The sequence below is a fragment of the Corvus moneduloides genome, chromosome 10 (genome assembly GCF_009650955.1).
Source record: "Corvus moneduloides isolate bCorMon1 chromosome 10, bCorMon1.pri, whole genome shotgun sequence".
NCBI lineage: Eukaryota > Metazoa > Chordata > Aves > Passeriformes > Corvidae > Corvus > Corvus moneduloides.
Window position 1 is genome coordinate 22,100,284 of NC_045485.1, and position 12,447 is coordinate 22,112,730.

General features: G+C 37.4%; 1 protein-coding gene across 9 annotated transcripts in view; it reads right to left on the reverse strand.

Moving 5' to 3' along the window:
• NAALADL2 (N-acetylated alpha-linked acidic dipeptidase like 2) overlaps positions 1-12,447 on the reverse strand; it is a 423,086-nt gene that overhangs the window by 65,983 nt on the left and 344,656 nt on the right. For all 9 annotated transcript variants that reach the window (XM_032119479.1, XM_032119480.1, XM_032119477.1 and 6 more), the window contains one exon: positions 10,796-10,942. In XM_032119479.1, the coding sequence (XP_031975370.1) occupies positions 10,796-10,942 (147 nt within the window). The remainder of the gene's footprint in view (positions 1-10,795; positions 10,943-12,447) is intronic.

Sequence of the window (12,447 nt, forward strand, 5' to 3'; positions counted from 1 at the left end):
TGGCTTACTCTTGCTTATTTATGATGGACACTTGCACTAAAATTCACTTCTGATTTACTACACTCATTTTTCTAACTTAACTTATCCTTCCCCAACTAATTAAGTGAACAAAATGTTTCACCTTCTAAAGGTACTAAATTTGCCATCCCTTGTGTACTCTCTTATAACATGCCTTCAATTTATATGCCAACTTTCAACCACTGCATTTTAAATCACGAATAAAATCCCACAGCACTTCTGGTGATTTAATGTAAAACAGAATAAAGACCAAGACATGCTTTAGAGATTTATTTTGCTGTCATTAAATAAAAAAAAAAGTTTAAAAAATATCAAACTTTACCACACATTGTCTTAGAACTGCAATTATTTCTGTGAATACCTGCGAATTTTTTTTACTAGGCCAGGACAATGCTGAATCCTCAAGACTATTTTTCTGGACTATTACTTGAGAAACAGTAAAATTACCAGTTAGAGAAATTGTCAAATTATGCACTCAAATTATGTAAGTAATAATTCCTTAATATGCTCTCATTCCACACCGGAATAGATTTTTCTTGCCTGATGAATGTTCCCCTGCTTTTGCAAGAAGGTATCCTTCTGTTCTTAACAGAATGAATCTTTTCAGCCACTTTGCCATCAAGGATGGTTTAAAAACATCTGTTCTTAACCTGGTGAATAACACACAAGTATCTCCATTTTTTTGGTTTTTGGGTTTTTTTGGGTTTTTTGTGCTGTTGAGGGGGGTGTGGCTTTTTTGTTGTTTGTTTTGAAAGTAACAGTTAATGGAGGTTTCTCCACTCAGCAATAATGCTCCATCTGCAAAAACGATCTTTAGACTAAAGTTCTTCATCCAGTTTGACTTCACCCTTGTTAACATTTGTCTGAATTGTCCATCCTCAGGGCAGCATTGCCCTTCAGCACTTCACCATATTCATGGCACCAATCTTATACTGCACAGAAGTAAGACAAAAAGAAGGCACCAGGAAAGGTACAAACAGAGAGGAAGCAGTGAGAGCAGAAATCCTTCTGAAATTTGTACAGGTAGGCAAGAGGTATAAATGTGCTAATCTTACACTGCTAAAGGCTGCAAGGCAAACACACAAAAGAAGGATGGAAACCAAGAGAAAAATGTTTATTTTCTTCACACAGACAGTGAAAAGAAAGAGTTGTTTCACCTCACCTAAGCTAAAAATCCATCTCTTCCCCATTTTCCGTTTTTTTTTTTTTTTTTTTTTTTTTTAACCTCCTGGCAGGGTGATTGAACCAGAGGTTTGACTGTAAGAAGGATCAAAAAGAGAGTAATGGAAAAGGTATCTCATAGACTAAAATATGGCTTATCATCAGCTATCTGGATTACTTTTACTTTGGGAGGGTCCTGCAGACTAAAGCAGATTTACTGAAAAAGTGGTTTATGTAGAATAGAACAGACTGAAGCCAAAGTATGGTTCTCTAAAGTGTGGGTTAAATTGAATTGATGAAATAATACCAGGCATTAAAGTATTGCATATAGGATTTCTCACCAATAAAGGCCCATAGGGTTGCAAATATATTGCAGAAGTGTTCCTGCCTCTCCATCTCACTAGCAAGCTGACTTTACCCTTTCTAGAAAATGCACCAGATATCTAATTAAACATGACCTCCCAAATCCACAAAGGATTATAAAGTGATGTGAAAGATCATTTCACTGATGCAAAAGACATAAAATAGATGGTTTTTTTAATAAAGCAAAGCTTTGCAATTGCCACAGCCTAACACATGTCTACAAAGTGAGAATGCCCCTACTCTGGAAAATGGGCTTGTCAGAAGGAGTTTCTGGCAAGAGTCTTTTCTTTGGTATTTTTACCATTTCAGTTTACTGAAGAACTTTTAGAAAAGAAACAAAAGCACATCTATTTTCTGTTTGAATATTCTAGTAAAGATGCGCAGTGACCTTGCAATGCCACTCAATGCTGGACAAAATGAGCAAGGCCTGACAAACAAGACTGCACAGAATACAAGAGAGGCAGAATTGGATTCACTGCTGCACAAGTTGTTTTATTATTCAACTCAATTGCAGCCAGAAAAACCCCAGCCAACAGTCATAAGGAAAAGAATATAAGCACATTTCTCTCATCTCTTTTAATTTAATGTTTTCTTCCTTATGTTAGTAAGTGAATTGAAATAATCACTGTAAAGCTATAAATTCACAGACTGCAGCACAAAGAAAGCAACTTTTAAGATGTGAGGATACTTGCCTGGCTTTATTCCTCTGCAGTTTTCCCCTGGTGCTTTTTACACTGAAAGCATAATCAGCAGTTTAGGCAGGAGGAAGGGGCCCCAGTCAGAAATCTGGAACCTGACAGAGGATCTTCCCTAAGTTTCAGAATGTTAGAAACAGGAGGCTCAGCTCAGATTCACTACATCTGAGAGAAAACAGCTTTTCTTGGATGTGTTGTATGAAGGACACGAGAACATTTTGTAACATTTTATCATCAACTGTGAACATTCAAATCACACGGAAACATGAGGTTCCAGGAAGATCATCCTAACTGTCCTGGAAGTCATGAATCCCAGTGACAAGGTCTTTCACAATCACAAATATTATCAATCACAGTGCTTTTATTTCCTGATTCAATGCTTCCTATTTCCAGATTTTATTTTCAGTGCTCAAATAGATACTTATTACACTGAAAGAAAAGATCTGATGCTAGACACTGGACAGATGCTGTGTGGGTGGGAGGCTCACCACCTTGCAGTAGGAATGAAAATTGTCTTTTGCTAAGAATAATAATGTCTTCAAACAATATTTATTAACCAGTTTTTTAATGGACAGAATAAGATATATCAAATATTGCAAATTTTATCAGAGAGAATGCATCGTTGACTCAAACCACAGCTCTTTGATTGTCCAGTCATCTTGACTTTTTCCCCCCCAAGTATTAAAAGACAAAACTGAGTGTCACACTACTAATATCTACTGACACAAAACAAGTTTTGATACTTATTCCAGATATTCTACCAGAAGATTTTCAGTTGGTCAGTTGAATTTAGCCACTCAGAAGTACAGTGGTAAAACATTACCATGAATGCAACAGGCTATTAAATTCTCCAGGGAGAACAGATAATTCAGTGACATCTGTCCTTACATAATACGGATTTTCAGTAACTAGATGCTTCAAACAGAAGCAATTAATTCGTGTCTAAACAAATTTTTCACATTTTCCAATATCCCATTGATCCTGTTAATTCCCAGGCTTTCTTCCCTTGACTTCCAACAATCCTCAGTCAATTCCAAGATACTGAGGAGCCTCTGAGAGAATCTGCAAGGACAGAGCTTACAGAAACATGTACTCATGCAGTTTGAATGAATGCTAAAGAAGCTGTGTGATTTTGATACTATAAGGCAAGTGTACACAAAGAAATTTTCCCTTCTGGATGCACTGTGTGATGTTTGGTACATCAAAGCACTAGGATTTGTGAGGCCAGACAGATTTTTTTGGAGCAGAGTAATGTATCCAAACTGATGAGGACGTCATCAGTTTCACTAGCATTAGTGCAATAACAAAGATGCTCTTCCATGAAATTAAGTAGCTAAATATTCATATTATTCAATAAAACAACTCAAGCAATCAATTGAACATCAAACGCATTTTGTCTTGTAAAACACCGAGTCATTAACCTTAACAATTTCACCATGCTCTCACTACCAAATTCAACCCAATTAGCGCCCAAATGAACAGATGGACTAATGAATTAATGAATTATTGGTGAGTACTACACTAACCCCTGACTGAACTGAGAAATTAAAAACCACTAATTTATGCTAGAGACAGAGAAAACACATTGGTCAGGAAAAAATCAGTATGAATAAAGAAAAGCACAGCTATTATAAAGACAGCATAGACCCTAAGTCAGAAAGGCAGCTGTGGTTTGGACTTCACAGGTAGTCCCAAGGCAACCTGCTGGGGACTCCTGGAACTATTCCTTCTTACACGCTGGCAGTTCACTGCTTTTACAAGCACAAATGAAACCTCTCTCTTCACCCTGACACAACTGACTCCCACTGCTACACCTTGTTTCCCATGAAGTTCTACTACACAGTTAATAAACTCTCTCAGCAGCAAGTGCAACAGCATCAAACCCTCCAGAGGCAGTTCGGAAAAGGGAATCCTGGATTCCCAAGCAACTGTCCTGAGGCTGATACACGTTTGCTCCTTTGCTAAGACTTTCTGGTATACTAAGCACAATGGTACTTTGATTATTTCATACAGGCATGAAACATCTCCAGTAACTCCCCATGGGCAACTACCAGCTGTGTTATTTCCTGAAAAAATTTAACATGTACCAGAGAGAAAAGAGAAGTAAAACAGGGAATGAGGGGAGCCATGCAGAGCTGTATTTTCAGACGGAAAAGCTATCAAATTGCAGATCATCATAGAAACACACTGCTATTATGCAAATTCCCTACTAGCATAGATGCAAAAGGAGAAACGTGGCTTCTGTTTGGGGTAAGAATCTCCCTGGAATTACAGACTCAGACAACCAGTGCTAAATCTTTTCCAAGGACATTCACACGAATGCCAGAGGCCCTGAAGTTCTCTGCTGAGCAGCTAGGGCTGAATTAAGCACATCGTGTCTTTGCATACAGTATGCCCTGATCCCTCTAAGAAAATGATGCTGTGATGCTTCTAATGGAATTTCCTGGTAAGTATACTTGGCTCTGATAAATTAATTGGTATTGGGTAACACTTAATCAAGGAGGACATTAATAACATAAAATAAACAGCAGAACATTTACCAGAAGGGCCTGGTCAGCTGTAGATAATCCAAGCAGTCAGTCAGAAATCTCAGGACTATGTACATGGCCATACTAACTCTTTCCTGGTTGGAAAGGACACACCAGAAGTAAAGGAGAAAATGACCTGGATATGGAGTAACAACGAGATTAATGCTGTGATGCAAGAAAGTGAGATAACTGCACTAAGAATATGGAGATCCAGAACTTCAGAACGTGAAAGTGGATTGCCTTGAAGCACTGGAACTGTTTGACCAGTGATTACATTACTGATACAAACCCAGCAGCTCTCAATAAAGAATACTGCAGGTCAGACTACTCAGGTTTGCTTTCTCTGTGCACACACAGGTACGAGGTTGTACCTGTGGAGTTGAAACTACTCCAAAGACTTCGCTTCCTTCCCCAAAGCCACGTTGATTATATATACAGATGCATTTAAAATAAAATGTGTTTGGGGTTCAAATACAGTTTCCCATTCACTTTAGAACAGATACAGGGCAGATGCACTGAAACACACTCCAAGCTGCCTAAGCCCTCCCTCTACAACAACATAAGCACATCAAAGAGACAAAAGCAGCTTGCTACACGAGAGTTATTTTTTTGTAAACTAGACCCTAAGTCCTCTCCATCACGGACAGTTCCTCTGTTTCTTTTCTCGCAACAAAGAAATCTTGGAAAGCTTTTAATTTCTTTTGAGAGAAGTGCATGATGTGTCAGTCTAAGAATGTAAATATTGAAATCAAGAAACTGCAGTAAGTTTGCCCACAGAGTGATAAAAACGAATAAAAGAGGTCAGGATGGGGTGGGAAGGAGGATGTAGAGGCTGATGGTAAAAACAACTGAGAAGCCACATTCACTGAAGAGTTAAGATTTAGTGCCCTCTGTTTTACACCAGTGTGGGTGAAAATCACTTTTAAGGGCCCTAATGAAAGTTGAAAGTTACCTTCAGAAAGTTATGCATATTTCAACAGAAATAAAAATCATTATGCATTCTCTCTAAAGAGGATACAATCTCAAACTGTCAAAATTCTAAACTCTTCTACATATATTACATACAAATGCCTTCTATAAAGAAACCTCTTTTCATTTTTCTTCTAAATTAGCTTAGTGGTCCATGGTATTACACTGCCTTGGTCTAGCCTGTGAATAATGTGACAGGTAATTTTTATACTCCTTGCCTGAACTTAAGTTTGAGTGAAGATACGGAAAACAACTTTTATGATCTAGGTGTAAAAGTAAATGTTCTGTGAGTCCTGCATACCCAAACGTGGACACCTGCTACAAAATGTTTCATGATGATTATGTGTCCATCAATAAATAACAAAAAAAAAAAGTTGGTTTTGCTTTTTAATAATGTGCATGTGCAGCAATTTTTTTTCCCAAGCAAAATGATAATGCTAATGTTGATGTAACCTATCACATTATCACAGAGGGGATTTAAGATTCTGTCTTATCAGACAGGAATCATTCTATAATAGGATGCACTGAGAAGGATGAATAATATGCAGATAACATGGGAAATCATCCAACTATAATTTAAAAAAACCAGATTCCTCATGAAACTGTTCACAGCAATGACACAGAAATGGATGGTAACAGTCAATTGATTTCCATCTTGAAAAAAACCCAAAATACACCTGTACCAGCTGAAGTTTGAAGTTTGATGGAGCTCAAAATGCTGAACAGCTCGATGATGTTTGAGTTACAATGCTGAAGAAATAATCAAATCTCTGACTGAAACCATGGAAAAACCCAATTTATATTTTCTCTACCCAAACATTAGGCAGCCACAGCAAGGCTCTTCTTCTCAGTCTCTGGTTACTTGTGCTCCAGGACTTCAGCAGCTACACTATAAACTGTGCTATGAAAGATGTAATCAAAATAAATTGACTTGTAACTAGGGGGTTGGTGTTTTTCCCTTCAGGGAAGAAGCCCAGTACTACACAGATCTTTTAAAAGCTACTTTTCTCTGTCCTCTTTCATGAAAGAAAAAAGGCCATCTGAATGGTGAATCCAGCAGAGCAAACTACACTTTAAGGTGCTCCTTCAAGAAGAAAATTATACACAGAAAATTAAACTGAATTAAACATAAAAAATTACAGAGATGATGCTCATACAAAAAGAAAAACAAGGCAAAGCTTAAAGAAAAAGAGGAGAGAAGTAAGAGAAAGAGATGGAGGGTAAAAGAGGAGTTACGGATCAACTTCTGCCATACTGAGTCTGTCCAACAGATAAAACTATATAAATCTATAGCTACAGACAGGAAACAACACAAAGATTTCCAGGCCATGCTGGTTTTATACAATAAATGCAGTGTAAAAATGAAAGGAAGGATTTATGCCAAACACTTCAAGACCTGGATTCATGTTTCTTTTCCATTCATGTCTCCACTGTAAGAAATTTCATAGGAGTTAGCAAGCGAGCCTTCACTGTGACTAAAAGCATTTTCTGTTGCTACAGCTGCAGATCTGAATAATGAACTTTTTATTGTTGCAAAGGTTAAGTTTCAAAGATCATACACCACCATATCTAGTGTTTTCAGAGTTACTCTTAATTTACAGTCAGGTAACCAAGAGCTGAGTTTCAGTCACATAAATAACATTATTTTGTTTACAAAGTCAAAACACCACAGGTGAGGAATTTATATGTAAGACACTAAGCAGAGTTGTGATGAACAGATACTTCAGTCTGTTATATGCATGTATTTTCTATAATTATGGAGGACATGTATGTGTTATACCTGTTACACCATTTTTTGTGTTTGAAAATACATTGTTCTACAAACAGGACTAATATTTTCAAGAGCACAGAAACAGTCCACACATGGGGAAAAAAAAGAGAATTTAATCACCTGCTCCATGTTGTTTTTTCTGACATACCAATGCTCATACAATCATGTAATTTGACTGACATCCAGCTTTTATACAGTACAGAGAGTTACTAAGGCAAGTCTTTGATTTAACAGCTCTCTTAGTTTATGCTACTCTTCCTTGGTGCTGTAAAGATAACTGAGTATGTTTCCAATACTATTCTCTGCTGAGGTGAGGACTAATAGACTAATCATGGCTTTCAGTAGCAGAGAAACTCTGATTTGAAATCAACATTTAAGTCTCTCTCTGGAGACTCGATACAGTGACCTGGATACACACTAATCATTATCTCAAATAGCGTTAACTCCTCCTGAAAGCAAAATAATCGGCAGGTATTAGGAAAATCTGATCAGCTTGTCTCCTAACACATTACAAATCAGAATGTGACCCTTGTATGATGGCAAAGCCAGTGCACCAGAGGTAAAGAGGAGAGGAAGGCTTTCTTCAGCAACTGCAAGAGAAACCTTAGAAATTGGACCAGTATTACGGTTTTTTAACCACTAGAAAAACTCTTCCAAGTTTACTTACTTTAAGACTAAAATGCTGCATATTTCCTGCCAGTGAATAAATGAGCTGCATTTCACCCAGTGCATTTTTACAGCAGTGGCTGAATTCTCAGAATGCATTTTACTGGCTCACAGACCTGACCACGGGCATTTGCCAGGCAGATTTAACCTCCCCGAGGCTGTGGTTCACTGTATTACGTAATTCCAAGCCAGACAGTTTTACTTACTCTTCTGGCCTGAATGTTTCCTCTTACAACTTTTATTTCCTTGTATTTACTCCTCAGGTTCCTGTCAATGAAAAGCTTTTATGACCTTCTCTCTGTGGACTGGCATTGCACCGACTGTGTAAGAAATGCATTTCTAAAGCTGACCTGGAGCTGTGGCTCTGTAGGCAGAATACAAGCACAGGTCCTGGGCTTTTTAACTCTAAACCAGGGATTTTTTCAGCTGTGGAATAGCATCAGTTTTACCTGACACTGCATGCAGGCTGACAGGTGGATAAAATAAACAACTAATGTATATTCCAAAGGAAGAGTGATTCCTGAGTAGGTCACAGCAGTGAAACAGAGAGAAGAGGAAACCGACCTGGCAAAATGATAGCCTACAAATCATGTCAGAACAGTCCATTTCTGAAACCTGTTTTCCCAAATCTTGTTTTGCAATGAAGCTGACAAAGCTGAGGCATAGTTTAAAAAGCTGGATCGAAGCAAACAAGGAAAAATCTCTCCCTGCAAACCAGCAGATTTTTATCAGCCCCTAACCTGCCGAACAGAAATTCCTACAGTGTTTATTAATATGGCTGCAAACACACAGTAATTTATCTGCCTTATAATATCTGTCAGTAAACAGAATCTATAATAAACAATGGCAATAAACAGTAAAGGATAAACAGATTGCTTGTCTGATAGAACATAGGAGAGACAATGAGCCTGTCTTCTGAAGGACTGTTAACAACCCATACAATAAATAACAAAGATACAGCAAATAATCCAAATTTAATCATTCTGTGTAACTTCAGTTTCAGGGAAAAATTCCATCCTCTTGCCAAGAGAGATTTACACATTTTGCCAAGCAGATTTATTTCTCACATAAAACAGATCTCAGGGGGCCAAGGTCTCCTACAGTCTGAGAAGTGCAGTATGTCTACTTAAAGACTGCAGATTACACTTACCAAGTTTATTTCTAGGAAATGATTTTTCAAGAAGGACAAAAGCTGAATTTTTAACAAAGAACCAAATTTACAGTGTCATGTTTAAGCAAATATGGAAATATTTTCTATTATGATTTTAATTACATCGATGAGTCATTCTGAGAGACAAAAATGCACATTTACAAGGTTAACTGAACACGAAGAATAACTTTGGATTGAAGTAGACAATAGCCAAGGGAACCTTCAGTGTTCATATTGTAAATATTGCCGGGAAATACTTACTATTTTGAGATACTGAACTTTGCAGATTCTATCTCATGCTCCATAGATTGTATATACACAGATCTTGAATGAAAACTATGTGGAATAGCTGCTAAGTGACAACAAAAATTCCTCTGGACCACAAGCCTGTCAGAACCACTGCACTCACACATCTTCTGTCTTCAGATTTTCCTTACAGCATTCTGCCTTGTGTTTAATCTGAAATAGAAAACTTTGCCTAATAGGTGCCATGATGTTTAGAAACAGAAGTCTCCTTATTTATATAAATTCTTGACTTAATCTATTTTAATCTACACAACAACGCGACAGCAATGCTCAGTATTTGGCACATCTCTGCTTTGTTTTGCATATGTGAAAGAGAAGCATATTAGCATGCAGTGTCAGGAAACATTCCAGCTCAATCCAGCCTCAGCTTTGTTCCTCAACTTGGAAAGAAGTGTACACAGGAGATGAGCAGAGTGAAGCGAATAAAGAAGATAATTGAGAAGAATATGAAGTCAGTGCATCATTTCGTTTACATGAAAACTCGCAGCTCTTCTCATGCCTGTTGTATCTTGAAATAACTAATATTGCCAGGCTTCCTGATCCTCAGATGACCAACAGGGGGTAAGTTTGAGTTGTCCAGCTGCAAATAACCTAGAGCAGTTAAGATGGAGGAAGGACAAACTCTCCTAACAATTTATTTGTGTCCAATTCCAACCTGAACTCCAAACAGCATAAAATGCTTCTTCCTTCCACTTACCTTGCAGAGGCTGATGGACTGAAAAAGAACGTGGTGTCTGGAACACTCCAACCAAGCATACAGATCTTTACCACCAATGTTATACTAGAGAATCACATTTTTCTCGCGGTATGCAAATGGATATAGAATTCATTTTGAAGATTGTCACATCCTACTGTGCAGTAAAAAAATACACATCAATCTGTTTCCTCTATGTTGAAAACAGTCTGAAAAGTTGGGTTAGACAACATGTAGCCTATAAAACTATCAGCAATATTAACACTTTTAACATAACATCCTCCAATTTTTATCTGTTTCTTTGAATACCATATCCCTACAAAACCAGTCACTTTGAAGCTCTGTGGTAATCCTCTGAAGACCTAAAAAATGTACTCAGAGGAGATAAATTTCCACTACAACAGGATACAGCCTGAGAAAACGTAATTCTATCTTTCTGCTATTTTCAGTTTTTCCATTTCTAGTCATAGCTACCTCTGATGCTTTGATGTCCTCATAGGAAAACTGCGTGGCAGGTACTCCGAGATGGTTGATGAAATAATCCGAATCTCCCTGTATCTGCACAGAACTCACATTGGATCCTGGACATCTAGTCTTTTCCACACAGTTGAAGCCCTGGCTCTGAAAAAACAAACACAAATCGAACTTCTACTTAATTATTTGCAGTCAGACTCTTAAAGACTTAAAGCAATATCTCATTTAAACAGCATTCTTTGGGTTGAAGCATCTTGAACGTAGCAGAGAATGAAGTTTTGCTGCAACATGACTGAGTCTTTCAGAGGACAAAAAAAGTCATATTTAATTTAGATGGCAGGAGAGGCAAGAGAAGAATCAAGGCACATGGAATGTCCCATGCAGGCCAGGAGATTAGAAGGCATCATGGTACCATTGGGAAGATTTTGAGATCTTTAATGGCTACTAAGGAATCAATTTTTTATTCAGTTAATAGCATGCTCTGCCACAACAAAAAGCTGCATGAGATTATCATATTCAATCTATGATTTGTCTGTGAAATGCTGGCAATGTAAAGAATTCCCCACAACTGCAAAGTAGGGCTTAAGAGAAAAACAGAATGCAAAGGCTAAAGATACACAATACAAATTTTCTGTGTAAGTTGCTGAAAACAATTCTAGTCAGTGAAATCTTTGTATTTCATTCACGTAAGTATTTAATGGTGAAATCTTAGCAACAGAACTGTAATAAATACAGAAACTGGAAATCAAGCCCAGACTGAGTGCTACATACTTGTGTAGCTTTTAAATCTATCAGGTAATTAAACACTTAATAAACAGTAGGCAAAAAGGCTTTCAACATCTATTATAGCAAATAAGATACTTAGGTTTCTTTTCAGGGATATTAGGAAGTTGAAGTACTGGAGACTATTTGCATTCAGCTAACAGTTTACATAGTATAACTTCCTCACCTCTACTTACAGAATTACAGGCTTTCTAAAAGAATAGCTTAAGATTGGTTCTACTTTAACACAAAAATACAGCAAATTCTGTATATTAAAGTCTCCGAGGTTATCAGGAAAATGTTAGACAGAGACAAACCTTGGTATCTTCCCAATTCAAAATTAGCATAATTATTGCTTAACAGTTCATTTCAGTGCTATGAAGAATGCAATTGCATATTACACAGTTTAAATAAAGGCTGCAGAGTCTTGCAGAAAATTATTTTAAAATACCTTCAAGAAATAGCTTCCATTTCATAAGTAATTTTGAAAGGTGGTTGTATTACTCCTTTTTTTAGTCTGTTAAGCATTTCTGCTCCTGCCATTCTTACATACATTCACAGTTGTTTAAGGTCTGTCCAAAAAGTTCTAACAGAAATAGCAGAAGAGCAAACAACAAAGTCATTGGAAAAGGTGCTTTTAATAACCACACTTGCATCTCCTACAGTCTCTCCCACTTGAACCCACTGCATAGCACACATCCACACAAAAAGCCATGTTTATGATTTTATGCATATATCTGTGTACAAGATCCACTGCTCCTTCCAGGAATTATAAGGCATTTAAGGATCACCCTGTGCTCTACACTGCAGCAGAGATCAGACTCTCCTCATTTCATACTGCCCACCACCACAGCTGGTCAAGTTTCATAAATGATGAGTAGCCTGTTCTT